The 27,257-nt window shown below is 43.8% G+C and overlaps 1 protein-coding gene across 1 annotated transcript in view; it reads left to right on the plus strand.

Annotated features, from left to right (window-relative positions):
• Nucleotides 1-27,257, plus strand: part of nlgn3a (neuroligin 3a) — a gene marked incomplete at its 3' end in the record, with an annotated part of 226,338 nt that overhangs the window by 178,738 nt on the left and 20,343 nt on the right. Inside the window, 1 exon segment of the mRNA XM_079507939.1 lies at nt 26,840-27,015. Coding sequence (XP_079364065.1) covers nt 26,840-27,015 — 176 coding nt within the window.

A 27,257-nucleotide genomic window follows, 5' to 3' on the forward strand; every position in this document is an offset into this window, starting at 1 on the left:
CGTTTTGTAGGGTGGGATTTACAGTCACATATATCACGGCGCCCGACTGATAAAACTCAGTATGTTGACGCGTCAGTGATTTTTGCCAGCTGTTCCAGATTACAAAGTATATGTGTGGCATTCATAGCGACGTCGTCATCGGCAGAACATCCTCGTCGATAAACCCAAGAATAACACCACACGTGCACGCACGTCACGCGCACATATAGTGCAGGCGCGAACTTGCACAGTACGTAGGCTACACAGTACACACGCACGCACACACACACACACACACACAAATACATATTATAATGTTTCCAAACACACAGCCACTTCATTTTACCCTCTCTGCTGTGAGAGATAAGCAAATTGTTTGGAGCATCTTCATAATATGTTTACTTCATCCAAATTTGCTTGGATGCCCAGAGCCCAAGAAAGACATCTGATTACCCAACAGGAGCTCAGGATGGAGGGGTCCTTGCCAGCATGTGGATGATTAAAGCTGCAATAAGAAATCATTCTTTTAATGAATAAAATATTATTTTAACCAATCTGTCAGAAATACTCTGCTAAGTACGGAATTAAAAACGTACTTGAGTAAAAGCACAAAAGTATTGGCATCAAAATGTACTTGAAGTGCCAAAAGTAGAAAGTACTCATTGTGCTCAATGTCATTTTCATTTCAAATTAATTAATAATCTTTTGAAAATAGCAGATCTACAAGCTCACAATGGATCGCGATGTGACGCGCATTGTGAGCTTGTAGATCGGCTATTTTCAAATGGCAGAAATAGGGCTGAAGTGGTAAATGTATGTTTTGTGATAATAATAATCAAAATCTACAAAGTAACTAGTAACTAAAGATTTCAAATAAATGTAGTGGAATACAAATACAATATTTGGTTCCGAGATGTAGTAGAAGTAGAAGTACTGGAAATTGGAAATACCTAAATACCTAAAATTCTAAGTAACTTAAGTAAATGTACTTAGTTTCTCTACACCATTGATGGCCCCATGATTCAATTTGTTTTCACGATTGTTTGGGGGATGATTCAATGCATAATGAAGTCTTTTATTTAATTAAATTACAATTTTAGTTTTTAACAATTATTCAATCTCACTCTTATCCAGAGTGTCTTGTAAAGTGCCAGATTGGAGTAAGTGGCATGAACTCAGACAGATGACAGTGTAATGGTTATGTAAACAGAGTGCCAAGAATACAATCAAGTGCGACAAGATAGCAGGCAAACATCAACCTTGCATCTAAATGGTAAATGTTGCATTTATATAGAGCCTTTATCCAAGGCGCTTTACATAGATTGTGCATTACATTCACCCATTCACACACACACATTCATACACCGATGGTGGCGGAAACCATGCAAGGCACCAACCAGCACATCAGGACAACTCTGGGGGAGCCCGGGTTTGAGCTGGCAACCTTGCGGTTACCATCCAGCCACTCTACCCTTGAACCACCACCCCCCTGTCTAGACATCTGTCTAGACATTTTTCTTGACAGGATGAATCCATTTCAATGCACACTAAAGAAATACAGAATTCACAAATTTGACAGGAAGAACCTATTTACTCCATTTTCGAAAACCAACAGTGGAATATAAACAATGCAATTGATTCAGCAAGCTCTCAGTTCTCGGCACACACACATTTGAAGATGTTATGGCCAAAAGATGTAATTACATACAATTCTTCTCAAAATGATGCAGTTGAAATACCACTAAGAGGTGATGCATCACAAAGCATCAATGCTTTATTACTGCCTGTGTGTGTATGTGTGCACGTAGAGCTGAGAGGGTGCATGTGCAGACCGTGAAAGGCGATACAGTGGTCGTCAAGCCCCAAGGCTGATTTGTTTCTTTTCTCTCTTTTTTTTTTTCCCTCCGATGTGCGGTGAATTATCTCCAGGACGCTACACCAATTTGGCCAGGGCCCGGGCCGAGATGCCGTTTAGCGGGTGCCTGCGGGGGCGGGGCAGAGCGGTCGAGGTCGGCAAACGGCGGCGCATGAGGCTGCCGCAACGCCGGCACGCCGCCCGGCACTTGAGCGGGGGCCCGGTGAATGATTACCTCATGGCTCACAGTCATAATTCAGTGTGACCTCAATATGCCAGCGGAGCTATGGTTTGATGGATCTGCTCACGGTTTGGGTGTCGGGGCTCTTGCATGTCAAACACAAGACAGATAAAGAAGGGGCTATCTGTTGCCTTTACCAAACCAAAACACGACAAACACAAAAGCCTGACGAGACGACTCACGAGCACGTTGTTGACAAATGTGCGGCTCCCATCTGCTTGTCACAAGTCATGTTGTGGTCTGAATCTGAAAGTGCATTCCACATTCCACTGAATTAAGTCAAAACAGTGTCACGGATGGTTAACGACATGTACCCTAGCATCTCCATTCTGGTGGCGAACATTCTGTGGAAATATCCGATCTACAAGCTCACAGCGCATCGCATTTGTGATGTTGTGGTGCTGTGAGCTTAGGCTATTTTCGGCGAAGAGATTTGGTGTCAATCAGTGGTTTCCAACCAGTGATCCGGGGACCACGAGTGGTCCTTGAGGGTGTTCCACATGGTCCACAGCTAAATGATGGACCCATATTAGATCTTTAACAATTTAACTATTGAGAGCTTTTGAGAACTATTGAATCCAAATAGGGTCCATTTGGTTTTATTTTACGCTCTCAAGAGTAAAATTATTGTTAAACATCTGCTTTACTAAATTTACAAGTCCAAACAATTAGAGAATGTAGAAGAATTGTTATTTTGATCAACGTCTGCCTGTTATCTCTCCTAAATGGTACCAACATCAATACAGGTTGGAGAATCATCAAAATATTGTAAGTCTTGAGTCTGCGAGGCTAAATCTCATGAAATGGTGGTCCGTGACTCAAACGCAGAATAAATAATGAGCCTTGATAATATGAAACTGGTTGAAAACCACTGATGTAGATGGAAATACTAGCAGCCATACTGCCATAAAAAGTTTGTCCGAGTTTAGGTGGTTACATCCACACCATATATATATTTGATAAAGAAAATAACGTCACAAATGGCTAACCAACATCAGAGTGTGGTGCACGCAATTCAGTCAACTCATCACCATTGTAGCCCGTCAGTCAAAGCTAGGCCTACAGTACGCACACAATGCCTCCCGGTGTGGATAATTAGTGGACCCCCTCAGTAGGTGAGGAGCCGACGCTCCGCTCGCCTCCCTCTCTGTGACCTTCTCCTGTGAGCTTCCTACCGTGCACAGTGGGGCTCATATCACATGCATACACACACACGCACGCACGCACACGCACACACGCACACGCACACACACACACATGCATGCACACGCACACGTGCACACACGCACACGCACACACGTGCACGCACACACACACTCCAATACATATTTATTGGCACGGTGACAGCTTGTGTGCTCTGGATTTATCGGTTTCCCCCGTAAACAATAAACTGCATTCCTCTTCTTCCCCCTCTCATCGTCCCTCAAAGCCTGAGATAAATCCTCACGTGTCAACTGACCGCCCCTATAGGACTCCAGCCGTGTGGGCATCTGGCCATGATCTGAGGGACGCGTCCGCCCGTCAGTCCGTCCATCCACGGAAAGAGGACTGCTCGCGGGGGTGGGGTGGGGGGGGACGGGGGTCTTGGCTGCAATCCCCCTGTCCTTGTCAATTACAGCCAAAATGATTTGACATATCGGTCCCTCAAAATAGCTTCGGTGGGTGACAGCGGACAAATGTTTTCCTTCTACAGCACCTTCTGATCAAAACCATTTGGAAAGTAGCTGTCTGTGGCCTGCATTGGAATTCAAGACAGACTCTTATCCCCCATAACCCCCCCCCCCCCCCCCCCCCCCCCCGCGAAAACACACAAGTGTGCACACACAGAGACACACATGCACCATGACTGGGTCGCAATCTGATCACGACAAGGAGCAATAGCACTAAAAGAAGGAGGTGAGGGGAGGGGAAGGAGGAGGAGAAAGGGGGCAGAGAGGGATGGATGGGAGGATTATGCCCCTCTCTGCCTCCGGGGGACATCTTTCATCTCTCAGCCGCCCCTCTAATGCTTTTCAAGTGGGTTGAAATCCTTGACATCTGCTGCCTCTCCCCGGGACGAGGCACAGGCCACCGTCCTGCGGAGACGGACAACCACAGGGCGGCTCAGCTCTGCTGACCCCACTGCTCCCCGACTTATGCTGTCTGTATGAGGACACCATCCATGCATGACTGTCTGTCTGTCTGTGGCACACACACACCACGAAAGCTAGCATACAGCTGTCTGTGGCACACATACACCACTGAAGCTAGCATACAGCTGTTTGTGGCACACATACACCACTGAAGCTAGCATACAGCTGTCTGTGGCACACACACACCACGAAAGCTAGCATACAGCTGTTTGTGGCACACATACACCACGTAAGCTAGCATACAGCTGTTTGTGGCACACATACACCACGTAAGCTAGCATACAGCTGTTTGTGGCACACATACACCACGTAAGCTAGCATACAGCTGTTTGTGGCACACATACACCACGAAAGCTAGCATACAGCTGTTTGTGGCACACATACACCACTGAAGCTAGCATACAGCTGTTTGTGGCACACATACACCACTGAAGCTAGCATACAGCTGTCTGTGGCACACATACACCACTGAAGCTAGCATACAGCTGTCTGTGGCACACACACACACACCACGAAAGCTAGCATACAGCTGTTTGTGGCACACACACACCACTGAAGCTAGCATACAGCTGTTTGTGGCACACATACACCACGTAAGCTAGCATACAGCTGTTTGTGGCACACATACACCACGGAAGCTAGCATACAGCTGTTTGTGGCACACATACACCACGTAAGCTAGCATACAGCTGTCTGTGGCACACACACACCACTGAAGCTAGCATACAGCTGTTTGTGGCACACATACACCACTGAAGCTAGCATACAGCTGTTTGTGGCACACATACACCACTGAAGCTAGTATAAAGCTGTTTGTGGCACACATACACCATTGAAGCTAGCATACAGCTGTTTGTGGCACACGAAAGCTAGCATACAGCTGTCTGTGGCACACATACACCATGCACTGAAGCTAGCATACAGCTGTTTGTGGCACACATACACCATGCACTGAAGCTAGCATACAGCAATGCTTTTCACATGTTCATGGTCCTCTGGCTTAGTTTTAGGTTTTAGTTTTAGTAATCTGCACAATAAAAACAGTAGCATTATTAAAAGACAGAAAATAAGTGCAGGTGAGAAAGGATACCCATAAAGAGCTTATGCAAGGTTCTCACCTAAAATAACAAACAACAAATACTGTAACTGAGAATACCTATGCTTGTAGGGGTTATCAGTAAATGGTAAATGGTGCATTTATATAGCGCCTTTATCCAAGGTGCATTACACACCCATTCACACACCCATTCATACACCGACTGCGCCGGAAGCCATGCAAGGTACCAACCAGCACATCGGGAGCAATTTGGGGTTCAGTGTCTTGCCCAAGGACACTTCGACATGTAGACAGGAGGAGCCGGGATTCGAACCGCCGACCCATGGATCATTGGATGACCTGCTCTACCTCTTGAGCCACAGTCGCATCAGTAAGATGTGTTGGGAAAGGCCTTATGGCCTTATGATTAGAGGACTGTATCTCGCCTTAGGCGTCGGGGGAGGGAGCTGGTGAACTAGTCAATAGCAGTCAGCTTGAGCCCAATGATTTAGGTAGGCTACCTCCTTGATATATGGTTCTGAATACTTCTTACAATATGAGATACTTAGTAGTATAATATATCTGCCTATGTTATATATATATGTTCTTCAATGCTTCTGGGCACCACACTTTATAGGGAGACATGACTTCGTGGATGATGTCATGCTGTCCACCGTTTCCGTGACAACAAACACACATATGGTACAGTAGAAGCAAGTGGAGAGGCTTGATTCATCAGGCTGGCCCTCAGTCTAAGTTTAAAGTTACTGAGTGAAGATGAGGAATTGGCAAATCAAATGTGTGTGTATTCCAGAGTAAAGAACCTCTGTCTTTAATGGAGAACTGGCTATGAGTGGTACGGCTGAAGGGAGGATGGAGATTGTCGGATAGTCTAGTATTATAATCATGAACTTGAGTTTGGTATGCATGATTAGGCCATGTGATTCTCAACCTGTGGTACATGTACCACTAGTGGTACTTGAGCCCCCCTCTGGTGGTACGCAGGAGGCGCCCAAGCAGTCTGACCAAGCATATTATTAGGCCATCGACCCTCATGACTCTGAGAGTGTACAAATGGAAACGAATGCCATCAAGGGTCCATTCGGTTTCATGTGTACACTCTCCGAGTTACAGACTACTGGTAAAAAGTTTACTTTTTAGTCTGCTCTGAAGAGGGCTCTGCCAAAACGCGTCAGCGTTCGCAAATAAACATGAGAAATTGCATCTGAGCCAGTCTTGCATATTTTATTTTGGAGTGCCACTTTTTCCATTTAGTTGGTTTATGAGTTAAGTTATTTTCAAAGCTCATCACCCACTGCCTCAACCAAGGGCAGTTTCCAGAGGAAGCACACCTGATTTTCTTTCTTTACTGGTAACAGTCCTTTTGGCTCCTGACCACCGCATGGATTTGACTGGGGATCTCATGGGAAACCGTCAAGGTTCCCTGGGGGTCCCTGGACCCTAGTTTGAGAACCGATGGAATACGTGAACACGCATGCACGCACGCACGCACGCACGCACGCACGCACGCAACTGTGGCTCAAGAGGTAGAGCAGGTCGTCCAATGATCCATGGGTCGGCGGTTCGAATCCCGGCTCCTCCTGTCTACATGTCGAAGTGTCCTTGGGCAAGACACTGAACCCCAAATTGCTCCCGATGTGCTGGTTGGTACCTTGCATGGCATCCGCCGCAATCGGTGTATGAATGTATGTGTGAATCTATGTAAAGCGCCTTGGATAAAGGAGCTATATAAATGCACCATTTACCATTTACACACACACACACACACACACACACACACACACACACACACACACACACACACACACACACACACACACACACACACACACACACACACACACACACACACACACACACACACACACACAAGTGAGTACACAAAGGCATGTGTACACACAGATACATAAATAATGTAACATTATACACACCACGGAACTTATACTCACAATATAAACATACAGTGCTCACATTTACATGTGTGAATGCACAAAAGTGTGGCAGATACCAGTGAACGCACTCACTTACACGTTACACAGTTCACTCCCCCAGACGCATTTATCCCACTTACTACTCGCAAACAAATAAATGTAAATGGCTCCGTAAATAAGCACTTCATCTTCGCCAGGGAAAAATAAGCACCCCCGTTGCCTCTGATTAAGACTATCGAAGTGATATATCTGGCACTTAGGTTGGCTTTTTACCTCATAAACACAAAGACATAAACACAGCCACCCACTTTTCCATGGAAATACCACAAGCCAAGTCTGGGTACTGCTGTCTGTATCTACCGTATAGAGCTGTATGGATCAGGGCTAGTGTATATCTTTGCTAGTGTATTGCCTCTCACAATTATTAATTACATGATCGCCTAATCGCAATTATTTGAGAAAATTGCAATTATTAATTTGCCTAATTGTCAGTTGTTTCCATGTTGAAAAATGTCCATACAAACATTTTAAAAGAAAAAACACACCCGTGTGAAGTGAGTGGTGCAACTCCGTGTGGGGGTCCCCGGGGGGTCCCCGGAAGTTCCAGACCCACAGGACCACGGCCAGGGTGCCGGCCCGGTTCCGGCAAGCCGCCCCACGTCCAAAACGGTAGAGAAATGAGAGAGTTACCATGGGGGGGGTCTCCGGGGAGTCCTCGGGGGGGCCGGGCCCAGGGGGCCGGGCCGAATCCGGCGAGCCGCCCCACATCCGAAACGGTCCCTCTACTGTACTACTACTGTACTGTCACTGTACTGTACTGTACTGGCACATGCGAAATCATCATATATACAGTTAATATGTGTGTGTGTGTTTGTGTGTGATGTGTTAGATTGCGCACAGTTGGTGAAAAACAGCAATGCTGTTTTCGTGCTCAGACTCTCTCATGACTCTGCCAGGGTTAGTTACAGTAAGTAAAAGTAGCCTTGGGAACCAACAGTTCCCGAGACACGTGACCCATGGGTCAGGAAATCTATGGTCCATTTCCGTGGTGGGGCAGCCTGATGTACAAGTACACCCCCATGGGCATGACGGTAGTATGTTTCACAGACTTATCTTTAATCCAAGCCTCAGGGTGGTGATTGATCCCTGACCTCCCGATCTCAGGGCAGACACTCTTAACCACCAGGCCAATGAGCTGGCTGCAATGGCCCAGTGTTCCATCCCTCTGAGCTACTCACGAACACAGTCAATAGTAGACTATTATAAATAGGCTCTGTGCCCATATGACACCTTCAAGACCAGTGGTTTTCAACCTTTTTCATATCAAGGCCCATTATTTATTTGGCATTTGAGCCCAAGGACCATCATTTGATGAGATGTAGCCTTGCAGACCCAAAACTAAAGAATGTTTTCTCATCGTTGGATAAGTTTGTCCACAATCCATGCTGTATTGATGTGGCATAGGAGAGATAACAATAATTTAACTCTTGAGAGCGTAACATTTTACACTCTCAAGATCTATAATAGTCCATTTGGTTATCAACTCTCCATCATTTAGGGGACCACCTGGAACCCCATCAAGGACCACTGTTGGTCCCCGGACCATGGGTTGAAAACCACTGATATAGACCATTTATTTGTTTACAAACATTGAGACTGGACGCACAGGTCACTGTCTCATGTAATCAATTCCCAACAAATCCCCAAAACCTGTGTTGTTTTGGGGAGCGCTGGTTTCACTTCATTCAACCTCCTCTTGTGTGTTGGCTAGTGAGGCGCACCATAGCGAGACAGACATACTGTATATATTATCGCGCAACAGTATTGAGCGCCGAGAACAGCTGATATACAAGCTCACATCACATTGCGGATGCGGCCGGTGTGAGCTTAGAGGTCTGCTATTCTTGGCCGTCCTCTGCGCGCACGACACCTTCACGGGATGGAGCATAAATTAGACATGAGGGGGGCACAGATGCTGGAGCAAGAGCAGTTCTGGTAGCGCTCCCTCTGTTCTCATGACAGCGACTGTAGCTGTGGTTTTGAGGACGACTGCTTTGAATTGCTACCATTGTTTACGCACAACAGAAACCAAGGTTTATATATTTCAAGGGCGAGAGATCACAATAAAAAATCATAAGCATTCTTCCTCCACACTTGGAGAAAAACAACATTCTGAAAATGTGACGGTGCATTTTTACACGTGAATGCAGTTACCACTTTTCTATTTGCATCTTAACAGCGCCGTGATTTTTGATCGTAAAATGGGCTTCACTGATGGAGTAACTAACCTTTGAAGAATCACCCTGTCGTCAACGTAGCTCCATTTCGCGATCTTCAGTGGCGTGCACAGATAGACACTAGGGGGTGCTAGAGCACCCCCTGCCCTTTTGGCAATGTGCCCTTTTCAAAAATAGCAGACCTACAAGCTCGTAGCGCGCCACTCGGTGGCGCGCTATGAGCTTGTAGATCTGCTATTTTTCAATAGCTAAAGCATAACATAATGCTAACACCAAAAGGGGTTCCCGCCCAAAATAGATTAAGGCAACCGGCCGGTTCCACGCGCTGCACAAGGTGCCCTTTTTTTAACTTGAGCACCTGCCCCTATAAATGTCTGTGCACGCCACTGGCGATCTTCCACGTTAAAATAGCGCGTTGGTTTCTCAGAAAATGGGGGCATATTCCAATACCACCATCCAAAACAAGGAAGAAGAAAAACGCGACCGCCTTGCTGCCATGACTCCCCACAGACAATGCATTGATCCTCGATTACCCAGAAGCCCTGAGTACCCAGCATCAGTGATTTTTTTTTCCGGTCACGTGATCCAAATGTGTGACGTGTCTGAGGAAAACCATCTATGTCTTAAAAGTTATCAAAAATGGCAAATAAACCATATAAAACAAAAGTCGGGTTTAGCGTGTTTAGCAGGGACAGAGGTCTTTATCAATTAGGTCAAAATGAGCGATGGGGTTGATGTGCTGTTGGCCTGCGCGCACATACTGTGCTTTTCAGTGTGACGTCGTTTGTTAAGGCGTCTATGTGTTTCCGATTCAAACCTGCTTCCAAGCCGATCAAACAAAGCCAGAGGGAAAGCAGGAACCGGAACAGTAAACAGGTACGCCACCTGTTGACGCACAGAGCCTATACTGTATTGTCCATAATAAAATAGCGAACATGAATTGGGAGGGCAGATGATTTTAGTAATGCAGTCGACTACTGTAGACCAAGAGGGCAAGCCACCACCCGCGATAGAATGACTTCACGTCGAGGACCTCCTTTCTACTTGGAAACAGGGAGCTGTATTGCAATTATTCTACAGGAGATAGTGTTCATTATTCTGGATCCACTTCCTTGTGGCGAAAAGTCATTGTGAATTTCCCTCATACTGTGCTTCTGCAACCTGAATATAATCTACTTGGGATAGAGTACCGTCGAGACGACATTTATTCATAATAACCCCCCACCCCCGCAAAACACACACACACACACACACACACACACACACACACACACACACACACACACACACACACACACACACACACACACACACACACACACACACACACACACACACACACACACACACACACACACACACACACACACACACACAAAATTGTTTTCAGGTAGTGTAGCCGGTCTGTCATAATGCATCATTTTCTGTTTATTACAAACAGGATGCGGTATTGCTCTGTTTAATTCTCATCTTTGTGAAAGCGTCTGAGCGAGCAGTGCTTCATCACACATGCAGTTACAATCTGCCTGGGCAATGTTAACCCATTTTGGGGCGGGAACCCCTTTTGGTGTTTTAAACATTATGTTATAATTTAGCTATTGAAAAATAGCAGATCTACAAGCTCATAGCGCGCCACCGAGTGGCGCGCTATGAACTTGTAGATCTGCTATTTTTGAAAAATCGTTAAAATGTGCCTCAAATCTTTCAGAAAATTGTCATGATTTAGAAAACTTTTTTTTTTTAATTTCGACGTCAGGCCTGAATGGGTTAATAGGTGCACGGCCCTGCCTGCAGTGATTTTGACAGCAACTTTGTTTTTTTTGTTTTAGTCGTAGTCTTTTGAATAACGTGATATTTAGTTTTTGTCATAATTTAGTCATCTGAAAAGTTTTAGTTTTCGTCTAGTTTTAGTCAACTAAATCTACAGTATACTTTGTCGACAAAAAATATATATTTTATGATTTTACACTTGATTGCATGCTGAAAATTGCAGATCTACAAGCTCACCCGAGTGCAACCAAACATAAAATGTCGTCTTTTAGATCTACTGGATCTCCGCTCCACTAGTTCCTGCCTAACATTTTAGTCTAGTTTTTATCCGTTGACAAATTTGTCAATACATTTAGTCTTAGTTTTAGTCATCATAGCTTAGTTTCAACACTAGGAAATCAACACTGCGGTGGAAGGAAATATACGTACGTACGTAGATATATGTTTTTCCCTATACATCAAACCAGACATAAAACCTGTTGCCATAGGTTTGATGTCTGCCTGCTATCCTAGTTAGTTAATTTTGATACAGTACTTGTTTTTAATTATCTCTCTGATTGCTCAGCCACTTACTCTGTCAGTTGGCTAGGGCTCCTGGTGCGTACCCTGACCTTGCACTTTGTAATGCATGTGTTTATGCCAAGTGCAAACTGGGAAGTTTCCCAGGGGTTGCAAGACATCAGGTTTTTTTGGGGGGTTGCAGAGGCGGTTGAGAGGGACATTTACAGCATGCTTTTGATATGGTTTAGAACAGTGCCTAGTCAAATGTTACCAAATTTGACTGAGGGACTGCCATTGGATTTTTTTGAATCTTCGTAGGGGAATCATAGCTTCAAATTGACATATTGGTTGTTCAGTTTGACCCACCAGTTTTGGAGATATGGCTTGCAGAAAACAGCGAGTTGAGAAAACAGGCTTGAAAGGTTCACTTCTGTGGTCCCTAACATTACACCTAGCTACATTATTTCATATTTACATGTCGATTTCAGCTCTGACACTTATTTCAGACATGCTATAGTATGTGAAGAGTCTGCCTATGCTATTAACTCTAAAAAAAACAGTTTTTCTCTGGTGAAAAGCTGGAATTTGCGCGATGGCAGGCTCTCAGTCAAATCTGGTCACAAATGTGTCTACCCTTGTAGAATGTATAAGCTCACCACCTCGTGACAGTAGGGCAAACAAGGGCTGTCACGATTACAACATTTAAGTTGAGGATTAATTGTCATACAAATAATTCCGATTTAATTGTGTTTGACATTGGAAGTGGAACATATGAATATCCAAGGCGCTTAGATTGTGCATTACATTCACCCATACACACACACATCCATACACCGATGGTGCATGAATGCAAGGCACCAACCAGCACATCAGGAGCAATTAGGGGCTCAGTGTCTTGCTCAAGGACACTTCGACAGTAACTCTGGGGGAGCCCGGGTTCGAACTGGCAACCTTGCGGTTACCATTCAGCCACTCTACCCCTGAGCCACCGCCGCCGCCCTATAAATCACTGATATGACAAGTGCTCTGAGTGTGTGAAATCATAAATACAAGAATGACAAGTCTCCAGAGGATGTCAGTAAATTCAATATAATATAATAAACAGGCAAAGAAGAAAATATATTTTTGTTGCTAAATGATGGTTAAACGTTATAAAATATGGCAGCATTGAGCTAATACATGCCTATCTGTGCAGACTGTGGTTGTACTAGTCAGTTCCCAGGATTTAAAAACAAACCCACTGTGCTAGTTATATTGTATTAACATTGTCTACTATACAGATTGGATCAAATAATGTCAAATAAGTGTTGGGATGGCAGTTTAACCATACCCCATTCTATATCTACTTGAAAGTCTGTTTAAAAGCATAAAGCACGCAATATATGTCTGGTTCAAACCTTTCACTACGAATTAAGACTTTTAAGTGGATCTTTCCAACTCAGAGGCTGGAAACGTCTGAGTTCCTATACTTGGCATGAACAGTATGTTGCTCCGTTAACAGATTCTGATAAATTCCTTGTTGTAAATTGTGGGAATTCAGCTTTGCTGGAATAATACTGGGAAAGGTATCATATGGCCTCAGTCATTCCACCTTGTCACGCAAGTGCACAACAAAAATCTGCTCTTTTCAAATGACACAACAGTTGTAAAATAGCAGCATTTTATGAAGATTCCATTTTTAATTTGGAGTGATACAGTCCCCAAGCGTGTGTCTAAGTGTGTATCGCTGTGTGTGTGTGTGTGTGTGTGTATGTATAAGTGTACTGTATATCTCCTACTTGAGTCAAGTGGGCTTGGTGTACCACCTAGTATGAAACTATACTACTGAGCAAAGCAAATAAATCCAGTGCGTGGTCTACAGTGGTAAACAATGATGTATTACCTTTGGATTTAATGGCCTTCTACTGTGGATAATGAAAAATCTCCGGAAAATAACAAGCAACCCATTTCTATTTCACTCTGTGCTCATAAGTTTGTGAACTGGAATAAGCTTCTTTCACCCTATTCTCCTACGGTGTATGTGAATATTGTGAACCCAGCACTGCCTTTTTTATTTACTGACAATGTCTTCAAACAATAGGCAAGAAAAAGGCATTTCTAATATTTGCTAGCCTGTATGAAAATGGAGCACTGCTCTCATTTAAATAGATTCAGGGAAAATATGATGTACCTAGCTCACAAGTGTTGCAGATTTTTGCAATTAATAAGTTATATTCGGTTGACACAGCAAACACTGGAGGAACCTCTGTAATAAAGGGGAACAAATCCAGACAATCAGAAAGCAACCAAATTACTGTCTAAACTTTATCAAGGTCTGATGGAGGCTTTTCTTTTTCTACCGAGGGAAAATAGGACCTCGAGGAAAACATTGTAGTGCTTACAGATTTGTTCAAATTGGACACATACTGACTCCTATGAGAAGCCCAGTTCTCCATTCAAACACGTAAATACTGTACACATTTTTGACCACAGGAACGTGTGCATAATGTATGTTATGTTCTTGATATAAGTTATATATTGGCATGTGTTGTATCGTATGCCAACGTCTATAAATGTAATAGGCTAAACAACTAAAAAGTACTCCAGTAAAAATAAAATATATACCTCAATGGCTAGGGCTCCTGGTGCGTACCCTGACCTTGCACTTTGTAATGCATGTGTTTATGCCAAGTGCAAACTGGGAAGTTTCCCAGGGGTTGCAAGACATCAGGTTTTTTTGGGGGGTTGCAGAGGCGGTTGAGAGGGACATTTACAGCATGCTTTTGATATGGTTTAGAACAGTGCCTAGTCAAATGTTACCAAATTTGACTGAGGGACTGCCATTGGATTTTTTTTGAATTTTCGTAGGGGAATCATAGCTTCAAATTGACATATTGGTTGTTCAGTTTGACCCACCCGTTTTGGAGATATGGCTTATAGAGTAATGTCTTGCAGAAAACAGCGAGTTGAGAAAACAGGCTTGAAAGGTTCACTTCTGTGGTCTCTAACATTACACCTAGCTACATTATTTCATATTTACATGTCGATTTCAGCTCTGACACTTATTTCAGACATGCTATAGTATGTGAAGAGTCTGCCTATGCTATTAACTCTAAAAAAAAACAGTTTTTCTCTGGTGAAAAGCTGGAATTTGCGCGATGGCAGGCTCTCAGTCAAATCTGGTCACAAATGTGTCTACCCTTGTAGAATGTATAAGCTCACCACCTCGTGACAGTAGGGCAAACAAGGGCTGTCACGATTACAACATTTAAGTTGAGGATTAATTGTCATACAAATAATTCCGATTTAATTGTGTTTGACATTGGAAGTGGAACATATGAATATCCAAGGCGCTTTACATAGATGAGCATTACATTCACCCATACACACACACATCCATACACCGATGGTGCATGAATGCAAGGCACCAACCAGCACATCAGGAGCAATTAGGGGTTCAGTGTCTTGCTCAAGGACACTTCGACACTAACTCTGGGGGAGCCCGGGTTCGAACTGGCAACCTTGCGGTTACCATTCAGCCACTCTACCCCTGAGCCACCGCCGCCGCCCTATAAATCACTGATATAACAAGTGCTCTGAGCGTGTGAAATCATAAATACAAGAATGACAAGTCTCCAGAGGATGTCAGTAAATTCAATATAATATAATAAACAGGCAAAGAAGAAAATATATTTTTGTTGCTAAATGATGGTTAAACGTTATATAATATATGGCAGCATTGAGCTAATACATGCCTATCTGTGCAGACTGTGGTTGTACTAGTCAGTTCCCAGGAGTTAAAAACAAACCCACTGTGCTAGTTATATTGTATTAACATTGTCTACTATACAGATTGGATCAAATAATGTCAAATAAGTGTTGGGATGGCAGTTTAACCATACCCCATTCTATTTCTACTTGAAAGTCTGTTTAAAAGCATAAAGCACGCAATATATGTCTGGTTCAAACCTTTCACTATGAATTAAGACTTTTAAGTGGATCTTTCCAACTCAGAGGCTGGAAACGTCCGAGTTCCTATACTTGGCATGAACAGTATGTTGCTCCGTTAACAGATTCTGATAAATTCTTTATTGTAAATTGTGGGAATTCAGCTTTGCTGGAATAATACTGGGAAAGGTATCATATGGCCTCAGTCATTCCACCTTGTCACGCAAGTGCACAACAAAAATCTGCTCTTTTCAAATGACACAACAGTTGTAAAATAACAGCATTTTATGAAGATTCCATCTTCATTATCTTTAATTTGGAGTGATACAGTCCCCAAGCGTGTGTCTAAGTGTGTATCTCTGTGTGTGTGTGTGTGTGTGTGTGTGTGTGTGTGTGTGTGTGTGTGTGTGTGTGTGTGTGTGTGTGTGTGTGTATATATATATATATATATATATATAGTGTACTGTATATCTCCTACTTGAGTCAAGTGGGCTTGGTGTACCACCTAGTATGAAACTATACTACTGAGCAAAGCAAATAAATCCAGTGCGTGGTCTACAGTGGTAAACAATGATGTATTACCTTTGGATTTAATGGCCTTCTACTGTGGATAATGAAAAATCTCCGGAAAATAACAAGCAACCCATTTCTATTTCACTCTGTGCTCATAAGTTTGTGAACTGGAATAAGCTTCTTTCACCCTATTCTCCTACGGTGTATGTGAATATTGTGAACCCAGCACTGCCTTTTTTATTTACTGACAATGTCTTCAAACAATAGGCAAGAAAAAGGCATTTCTAATATTTGCTAGCCTGTATGAAAATGGAGCACTGCTCTCATTTAAATAGATTCAGGGAAAATATGATGTACCTAGCTCACAAGTGTTGCAGATTTTTGCAATTAATAAGTTATATTCGGTTGACACAGCAAACACTGGAGGAACCTCTGTAATAAAGGGGAACAAATCCAGACAATCAGAAAGCAACCAAATTACTGTCTAAACTTTATCAAGGTCTGATGGAGGCTTTTCTTTTTCTACCGAGGGAAAATAGGACCTCGAGGAAAACATTGTAGTGCTTACAGATTTGTTCAAATTGGACACATACTGACTCCTATGAGAAGCCCAGTTCTCCATTCAAACACGTAAATACTGTACACATTTTTGACCACAGGAACGTGTGCATAATGTATGTTATGTTCTTGATATAAGTTATATATTGGCATGTGTTGTATCGTATGCCAACGTCTATAAATGTAATAGGCTAAACAACTAAAAAGTACTCCAGTAAAAATAAAATATATACCTCAATGGCTAGGGCTCCTGGTGCGTACCCTGACCTTGCACTTTGTAATGCATGTGTTTATGCCAAGTGCAAACTGGGAAGTTTCCCAGGGGTTGCAAGACATCAGGTTTTTTTGGGGGGTTGCAGAGGCGGTTGAGAGGGACATTTACAGCATGCTTTTGATATGGTTTAGAACAGTGCCTAGTCAAATGTTACCAAATTTGACTGAGGGACTGCCATTGGATTTTTTTTGAATTTTCGTAGGGGAATCATAGCTTCAAATTGACATATTGGTTGTTCAGTTTGACCCACCCGTTTTGGAGATATGGCTTATAGAGTAATGTCTTGCAGAAAACAGCGAGTTGAGAAAACAGGCTTGAAAGGTTCACTTCTGTGGTCTCTAACATTACACCTAGCTACATTATTTCATATTTACATGTCGATTTCAGCTCTGACACTTATTTCAGACATGCTATAGTATGTGAAGAGTCTGCCTATGCTATTAACTCTAAAAAAAAACAGTTTTTCTCTGGTGAAAAGCTGGAATTTGCGCGATGGCAGGCTCTCAGTCAAATCTGGTCACAAATGTGTCTACCCTTGTAGAATGTATAAGCTCACCACCTCGTGACAGTAGGGCAAACAAGGGCTGTCACGATTACAACATTTAAGTTGAGGATTAATTGTCATACAAATAATTCCGATTTAATTGTGTTTGACATTGGAAGTGGAACATATGAATATCCAAGGCGCTTTACATAGATGAGCATTACATTCACCCATACACACACACATCCATACACCGATGGTGCATGAATGCAAGGCACCAACCAGCACATCAGGAGCAATTAGGGGTTCAGTGTCTTGCTCAAGGACACTTCGACACTAACTCTGGGGGAGCCCGGGTTCGAACTGGCAACCTTGCGGTTACCATTCAGCCACTCTACCCCCGAGCCACCGCCGCCGCCCTATAAATCACTGATATAACAAGTGCTCTGAGCGTGTGAAATCATAAATACAAGAATGACAAGTCTCCAGAGGATGTCAGTAAATTCAATATAATATAATAAACAGGCAAAGAAGAAAATATATTTTTGTTGCTAAATGATGGTTAAACGTTATATAATATATGGCAGCATTGAGCTAATACATGCCTATCTGTGCAGACTGTGGTTGTACTAGTCAGTTCCCAGGAGTTAAAAACAAACCCACTGTGCTAGTTATATTGTATTAACATTGTCTACTATACAGATTGGATCAAATAATGTCAAATAAGTGTTGGGATGGCAGTTTAACCATACCCCATTCTATTTCTACTTGAAAGTCTGTTTAAAAGCATAAAGCACGCAATATATGTCTGGTTCAAACCTTTCACTATGAATTAAGACTTTTAAGTGGATCTTTCCAACTCAGAGGCTGGAAACGTCCGAGTTCCTATACTTGGCATGAACAGTATGTTGCTCCGTTAACAGATTCTGATAAATTCCTTGTTGTAAATTGTGGGAATTCAGCTTTGCTGGAATAATACTGGGAAAGGTATCATATGGCCTCAGTCATTCCACCTTGTCACGCAAGTGCACAACAAAAATCTGCTCTTTTCAAATGACACAACAGTTGTAAAATAGCAGCATTTTATGAAGATTCCATTTTTAATTTGGAGTGATACAGTCCCCAAGCGTGTGTCTAAGTGTGTATCGCTGTGTGTGTGTGTGTGTGTGTGTGTGTGTGTGTATGTATAAGTGTACTGTATATCTCCTACTTGAGTCAAGTGGGCTTGGTGTACCACCTAGTATGAAACTATACTACTGAGCAAAGCAAATAAATCCAGTGCGTGGTCTACAGTGGTAAACAATGATGTATTACCTTTGGATTTAATGGCCTTCTACTGTGGATAATGAAAAATCTCCGGAAAATAACAAGCAACCCATTTCTATTTCACTCTGTGCTCATAAGTTTGTGAACTGGAATAAGCTTCTTTCACCCTATTCTCCTACGGTGTATGTGAATATTGTGAACCCAGCACTGCCTTTTTTATTTACTGACAATGTCTTCAAACAATAGACAAGAAAAAGGCATTTCTAATATTTGCTAGCCTGTATGAAAATGGAGCACTGCTCTCATTTAAATAGATTCAGGGAAAATATGATGTACCTAGCTCACAAGTGTTGCAGATTTTTGCAATTAATAAGTTTTATTCGGTTGACACAGCAAACACTGGAGGAACCTCTGTAATAAAGGGGAACAAATCCAGACAATCAGAAAGCAACCAAATTACTGTCTAAACTTTATCAAGGTCTGATGGTGGCTTTTCTTTTTCTACCGAGGGAAAATAGGACCTCGAGGAAAACATTGGAGTAGTGCTTACAGATTTGTTCAAATTGGACACATACTGACTCCTATGAGAAGCCCAGTTCTCCATTCAAACACGTAAATAAAGTACACATTTTTGACCACAGGAACGTGTGCATAATGTATGTTATGTTCTTGATATAAGTTATATATTGGCATGTGTTGTATCGTATGCCAACGTCTATAAATGTAATAGGCTAAACAACTAAAAAGTACTCCAGTAAAAATAAAATATATACCTCAAAATTGTACTTAACCCTTAACCCGCTGGGGTTACACACAATGTAGGGTTCAGTGTCTTGCCCAAGGACACTTCGACATGTAGACAGGAGGAGCCGGGATTCGAACTGCCAACCCAGGGATCATAGGACGACCTGCTCTACCTCCTGAGCCACAGCCGCCCCACGATGTGTATAACTCTTTTTGAAAGCAAATTAATTAATTACAATGTTGCTGAGTAGGGTGAGTGACATGGCGACTTAGCTCAAAGCTGTCAAGTGTGTAACAATTCAATAGATCTAGTATCAGCTTGTTTTGTTTATACTGTAGGAATGTCTGTAAATCTCCATTTAAAATGATCCTGTCATATATCTAGTGACAATAGAACCAGTTCACTGGAATCTGATAAAAGATAGATAGATAGATAGATGGATAGATGGATTTTATTGGCTCCCGGTCGCTGCCCGCACAGAATACAAAACTCTGATGCTGGCATTCAAAGCAACCAAAGGCATGGCCCCCCCATATCTCACAAGTATGATCGTACCCTACAAACCCTCCCGCTCACTCAGATCAGCCAACGCAGGGAAGCTGGAGGTACCTTCACTAAAAACGCCGGGACAACGCTCCACACGTCCCAAACTCTTCTCCCTTCTGGCTCCAAAACTATGGAATGCACTTCCCATTGCAGTCAGAACTGCAGCCTCACTCCCAATCTTCCGCCGTAGTCTGAAAACCCACCTCTTCAGACTCCACCATGGCCCGTAGCACTTGCCCTAGCCTAGCCCCTTAGATAGCACATTATGTAGACTTAGATAGTATTTTAAACAGACTTATAGCTTGTTATGTAGACAGCTCTAGAATTGCACTTTATGTAGTCATAGCACTTTATAGTACACATGTATAATATATTATATAGTATAGTATGTATAGTTTACATAGATACTCCACTGTTACGTTCTTAGTTTACGCATGATTCATGATAACTACTTTTTATACATGTGATGTATGCCATGCTTTTTGTTATTGCTTAATGTAAGTCGCTCTGGATTAAGAGCGTCTGCTAAATGCCTAAATTGTAAATTGTAAATTGTAATAGAGATGCTTTGGTGGTCTTCACAGAGTAAAGATAAGTACTGTAATTTTAGCCTCGAGTTCAAAAGATATTCAAAGGATGAGGGAGAATTGCCTCAGTACAAGCGAACCGTTTTGTGACAGTACAATTCCACCTCCTCTTTTGTCCTGTCCAACTGACGGAAGGAAGCTGTCATTTGGAGGGCATGTCTTAGTTCAACACCATTGCCAAGCCTGGTTTCACTTCAAAAACAAAAATGCAGCTTAACCACCAGATATAAAATCATTCATAAAAAATAAACAAAGCATGTGAGTGATAACACGTCTCTAATAGTGACACCATGATTGTTGCTACTTGACTACAGAAGTCCTTTCTTTTCTTCTTTGAGGGGTGCTATACCCTCTAATCATGCATGGTTTGGAAGATAACGTCATATGGCAGCCAAGTCTATGGGATGTTTAATGATTGTTTAGATAGAGCACTTATGACGTGAATCGTTTGCCAGCCAAGTGTATGGAGACTGAGGCCGATTCTAAAACGTCTTCTGTTTTCTGAAAAACTTAAAAGATAGCAACAAGAACCCCAAAAGCGGTTCCCGTTCTGAATGGGTTCATCTTTGTTTAGTGCACTAAATGACAATGTACGACGCCATGTAGCCAATATAAATGCATCTTGTAACACATTTTGTTTCATACAAGAAACCAAGCCAGTGTGGATAAACGAACGAAACAATACAACTGTAACCAATGTGGAAAAACGTCACAAGAAACAGTTAATTGATGTACAAAAGCAAAAAAAGCCACCCCTCACTTCACATGAGTGTGATATATTCTTTTTTACATACCCACTGTACTTTTCTAAGAAAAAAAAAAAAAAGGCTAAGGGTATAGCCTACCTGTTATTACATAATGCGGCTACAGTCATATAAACACGACACACTCCCTTTGGGACTGAACTATGTATTATTTCATCAAGCTTAGTCTGATACAGAGTCCTTTAAGGTAGCTTTATAAGGCTGGTGATTGTTAAAATGTCTGTCAACTAGATTCTAGCCCCTAGAAAACCCCCTCCCTTCCCCAACAAGCTCTCAGTGTAAAAGGCAGAGCTTTCCAGCTAGGCTATATCACACTTAATCACAGGTATTACCCAATTAAAGGAAACCTTATGTGACCTTTATCAATAACCTTTAATTAACTGCTTACACTTCGTTGACTGGAGCCCCCCCCCATCCCCCCACCCCCGGAGATCTATACCTGGCCCCTCCTTTTCCCCCTCCACACCGCATCTCTTCGGCAACAATAGATGATCTACAGGCTCACAACGTGAGCCTGTAGATCGGCTTTTTTCATATAATGTTCGCCTATTGAGACATGACCAGTATTATAGCCGGGACACTAGGGTTTGTGTAGTTAATTATCTTTGAGGTTATCTGCTAATACTGCGGAGCTGTATACAGGGAATTGTTTTATGTGTGGGCATAGACTCGGGCGGCATGTGGCTCAGGGGTATAGAGTAGCCTTGGAAACAGACGTTTTTATTTCCAGGGAGAAAAGAAAGTCTGGGGCCGAGTCCACTTCAATTCGGCATACAGTAGCGCAAACGTTGGTCTCTGATTTCTGATCTTCTGCACCATTGTTAAATTGACGCAGACACGTACACACACACACTCCTCTCTCTCTCTCTGTAGCTCTAATTAATTAATCTCATGTCCTGCAGCTGTGTCTAGTTTCTCCCGGCGAATCCTGCCGGGAGCTGCCTATGCCATAGAAAGCATATAGGTGAGTTCCAGTCTAGGGGTAGAGTGTAGAGAGAGTTCGGCTGGATGGGAACTGTGAGCTTCCCAGTTCGATCCCGGGCTCCCCCAGAGTTAGTGTTGAAGTGTCCTTGAGCAAGACTCTGAACCCCTAATTGCTCCCGATGTGCAGGTTGGTGGCTTGCATGGTTTTCTCCGCCAGGCATCGGTATGTGAATGTGTGCGTGTATGGGTGAATGTAATGCACAATCTATATGTAAAGCGATTTGGATAAAAGCGCTACAGTATATTAACCATTTACCATTTAGACTTGCTTGTGGAGTGGGATGGGATGGTTCTGGGCCCTATCAGTACCATCCAGTTGGAATGGGTAGGGTACTAGGGGTACTATGGATTGTTGTTGGGTGTTAAGGATCACCCTAGAAATTTGGAAGGAATATGATCTGTCTATCTTTTGTACTCATTTACATTGATTTGTTTTTGCTGTAGCTGGTGTTTTTGTGTTGTAGTTGCTATTTTGTCCTGCTCGTCTTGCCTTGCATGTCCAAGGGCATGTCCAAGGGCATGTCCAAGGGCCTTGCATGTCCAAGGGCATGTCCAAGGGCCTTGCATGTCCAAGGGCATGTCCAAGGGCCTTGCATGTCCAAGGGCATGTCCAAGGGCCTTGCATGTCCAAGGGCATGTCCAAGGGCCTTGCATGTCCAAGGGCATGTCCAAGGGCCTTGCATGTCCAAGGGCATGTCCAAGGGCCTTGCATGTCCAAGGGCATGTCCAAGGGCATGTCCAAGGGCCTTGCATGTCCAAGGGCATGTCCAAGGGCATGTCCAAGGGCATGTCCAAGGGCCTTGCATGTCCAAGGGCAAACAATATACATGTAAATAGCATTCACGTCGTGCTCACAGCATCCCATCTCTTCCAGAGGTGGGAGCTAATAATGCTTGTAATGTGTTGCAGCGTCCGACTCCCAAACATATAGGGTCCCGACACGTTTTTAAAGGTTGTGAGTTAATGTCCCATTATTATTATTATTATTATTGAATTGAATGGGGCATTGGGGTTGTTGTGCTAATTCGCTTATTTCCATCACTCAAAAATCAAGCGGCACACTTTACTACTTATTTCGATGGAAATAAGCAAATTAGCACACACAACAGCACACACACCGAGGCCCGCCCCCGCTCGATCATGATTGGCGGAAGGCCCCTCTCTATCCTGATTGGATGAAGCCTATATGGGCCACCTAGCCAAAAACGAAACCTACGTTTTTTTGACCCCAGGGGTTAACTGGGGACAGGGAGGAACTCCTTATATGGTCAGCACACTCTATAGTAGGGAGGATTATCACAGCAAAACAAAACAAAAAGTGATATTTGAATTAAGTGAAATCACCGAATATACCTTTAAATGCAAATAGCAGATTTGCGATGCGTTGCGAGCTGTGAAAAGACAGCCGAGAAGTGGAGACATTTTCTTTGGCTACTTTGCTTGCATTTGCGACATTAAAGTCGCTGGCCTATTTACCGTGTTGTGGTGTTTCCTCCTGTCGACAGAGTTCCCACAGAGAGTGCTACTGCTCGTTAGAGTTGCCCACTTGCGTGACAGGTGGAATGACTAGACTCGTACAAAAACAATGGGTGCACAGAACCGTGGCCGTGATAACTTTCACAGCATATAGTGGTCATTAGGGTGCTTCTTCTGAGTTTCCGGCAGACTGGACTAGAGACGCCCGTTGGCGTATATTGCCTGCCACCGTCTTCGGCCCACTGCCCACTGTTTGTATACTCTCTGACCTTAAAGCACAAGGTGCAGGCGCAGGCCTGCAGGGAAGAGAAAATCAATCACAAACGAACACAGAGCACACGTCTCTCCAGCGGTGTGCTCAGGACAACTCACCTGCTGTTGTTTCTTTATCTGCCGTTTGTTAGACATTATCCTTATGCTCGGGTGGAATGGTTCAAGGGGGTGTCGGATTATTGGGATGGCGGATGTTAATCTGACATCCCTGAACCCTATCCCCAAAACCTTACCCTAACCGCACACAGAAGCCACGGGTGAGTCTTAACCGGCCACGTAGTCGGACTAACAGCATGCTGGACTAACCCGTGCCACCCGCGGTTCAAAGTACAGGAGAGTACAGCAACTTGCAATGGGTTCTGGTCTTCAAGATACTCAAGAGTACAGGGACACCTGTGTGCCTGTCAAACCACAAAATCACAAAATATTAGCATCATTAAAATGTGTCGCCATGAGGCGAGGTTAAACGTTGCAACAGTGCAGTGTGTTGTTCTTTAGGTGAAATTCACTAGGCCAGTTTGTGCCGCAAGGAAAAATAGGAAAAAATAATAATAATCTAACTACCTATTTAACTATAAAAGCAACCCCCCCAAATCAGAGCAGAGGGCCACCTGTACTGGCCTCTCAGCTAAAGAGCCATGTGACAGGAGTCTGCCCGGAGTCATCCACAGGTCGGGGATAGAGTAAAGTAAAAAGCTACTTTTTTAGTCCTGGGGTTCATGGAACCATCTGTGAAAATGTGCAAGTTGATTGGCCCAGTTCTCCTGCATCCTCTGGGTCTCTCGGCTACCCTCCTCCTCCTCCCTCATATACACTGAAACTTCTACCTCCAGGTTCGGTAGGAGCCATGTGGGAACAGGAGGCCGGACTACAGTAGTATCCCCCCACCCCAACCCCCCCTCCTCCACCCCCTTTACTCTTACTTTGTTAACAAATCACCCTCTTCTCCCCCCACTTCCTCCCCATGCAGTCCCAGATCTCCTCTAGCAGATGTTTGCCTGGGTGAACTTGTACATCATGTTTTGTCCACATACTGTAGTGTTGAGGCTATACTGTATAGTCTCCTTCTTCTAATAGACTCTCTCGTCTCTCCCATCTCCACCAGCCGGGCTGAATGCCTCGATGCACACCCCTTAACGCCTAATGTCTGCACAACATCCACTTTTCATTCCTTAGGGTAGAAGTGACTTTTAAGCGTACACGAGGCAGTCGAGGCAGAAGTACTCCTGCATGTTGTGCGTGTGTTTGTGTGTGTGTGCGTGTGTGTGTGTGTGTGTGCGTGTGTTTGTGTGTTCGCGTGTGTTCGCGTGTGTTCGCGCGTGTGTGTGTGTGTGTGTGTGTGTGTGTGTGTGTGTGTGTGTGTGCATGCGTGCATTAACACTTTTTTGCTGGGAATTCTTCAAAATAAAGGCGCTAGAGTGCCAGCAGATATGTCAGATTTTACTCTGAGAAGCTCCTCCCCAAAACCGGGAGGCATAATCTTCCGTTCTTACCTCACGCTGGTCACGCTAAAGTCGTTCTAGAAGTGTTAATATTCCAAACGAGAGGCATGCTGAAGTCAGAAATGAAGACAGAACATTGTCCTTTTGGTCAAAACCATGGAGAGTTCCCTAGATTAGGAGTTACGAGCCATTGGTTTGGAGCCGTAAACAAGGAAGTGAACGGCAGCGCGCATGTGCGAAACCGCAAGGAGTACACTTCATTATCGAGGGCCTAATATCGACAGATATCATATCGTGAGGACGGTACCCATATCGTCCCACCCCTAGCATGCGTGCGTGCACGAGTGCATGTGTGTGCGTGCTTGCATGTGTGTGCATGTGTGAGTGAGCGTCTGAGCGAGCCCGTCGGTGTATGCGTCTGAGCGTTCGTTTGCACGTGTGCTCTTTGAATTGCACTATTGCAGGTGCAAGCCCCTGAAAATAACTGGCGCTGCAGTATATATACTGGCGGTGTTGTTTGAGGTTAGGCCAATTCAAGCTGCTTTGGCTGATGCAAATCAACGGGGTTGTGAGCAGAGCTACGTTCCTCCATCGGCCCGACTAAGAAAAACACAGCTCTGCTGCATTTTGTACTAAGAAACGGGGGTCCCTTTTTATCTGGGCCGGGGATGGTATGACTTTTCATGTGCCTGTGCAACAAGGCCTGCAGAACGAGTCTGAGAGCATCTGTTCCTGGCACGCACCCATGCACACACACACACACACACACACACACACACACACACACACACACACACACACACACACACACACACACACACACACACACACACACACACACACACACACACACACACACACACACACACACACACACTTTTCATTACTGAGAAAGGGTACAGAGCTGGATGGAGCAACACAAGATGTGAGCCCAAAACAAGCTCTCTGCTCTCTGTCGGATAGACCGAACCATCTGCACAGCGCACATTCATGATCAGTCCTGATTATTTCCTCATTGAACTGCATGGCAACAACCAGGGCTCCCTCTCTCATGTCCTTTGTTATTCTTATCAAAACTGTAGCCGACGGGTCCCCCCCCTTTGATTACGGTGACAATGGAGTGTCCCGGCGTAATGAGAAACGGTCATTATTGTGTATAGCATCTAATAGAGCTGTTCAGAATAATGTCATCCCTAAACGCCGCCGCGCAGCTGCCGCTGATGCCCCGGTGTTGTCTTATCTCGATACACGTTGATATTAATAAGATACACCTGCTCTCTCTGTTTCTCTGTCCCAGGTCTGTTCCACAGAGCCGTCATCCAGAGTGGCTCGGCGCTGTCCAGCTGGGCCGTCAACTACCAGCCCGTCAAGTACACGCGCCTGCTGGCCGAGAAGGTGGGCTGCAACGTGCTGGACACGATGGACATGGTGGACTGCCTGCGCAAGAAGAGCTCCCGCGAGCTGGTGGAGCAGGTAGAATGACCCAAACAGAAATTAGACCTTCTCCCGGGACCCAAACTACTGAAAATAGCCTATCTACAAGCTCACAACGTGGCGAGAAGCAACGTGTTGTGAGCTGGTAGATCGGCTATTTTCACTACTTCTTTTCTTCTAATGTATGGAATTTCTTAGATTTTTCTTTCATTTCTTCATGAAGATACTGGGAAAAAAATCATAGTTTTGGTTTAATTCATGAAAGGTTTAGCTTTTTTTTG

The sequence above is a fragment of the Electrona antarctica genome, assembly GCF_951216825.1.
Source record: "Electrona antarctica genome assembly, chromosome: 1".
NCBI lineage: Eukaryota > Metazoa > Chordata > Actinopteri > Myctophiformes > Myctophidae > Electrona > Electrona antarctica.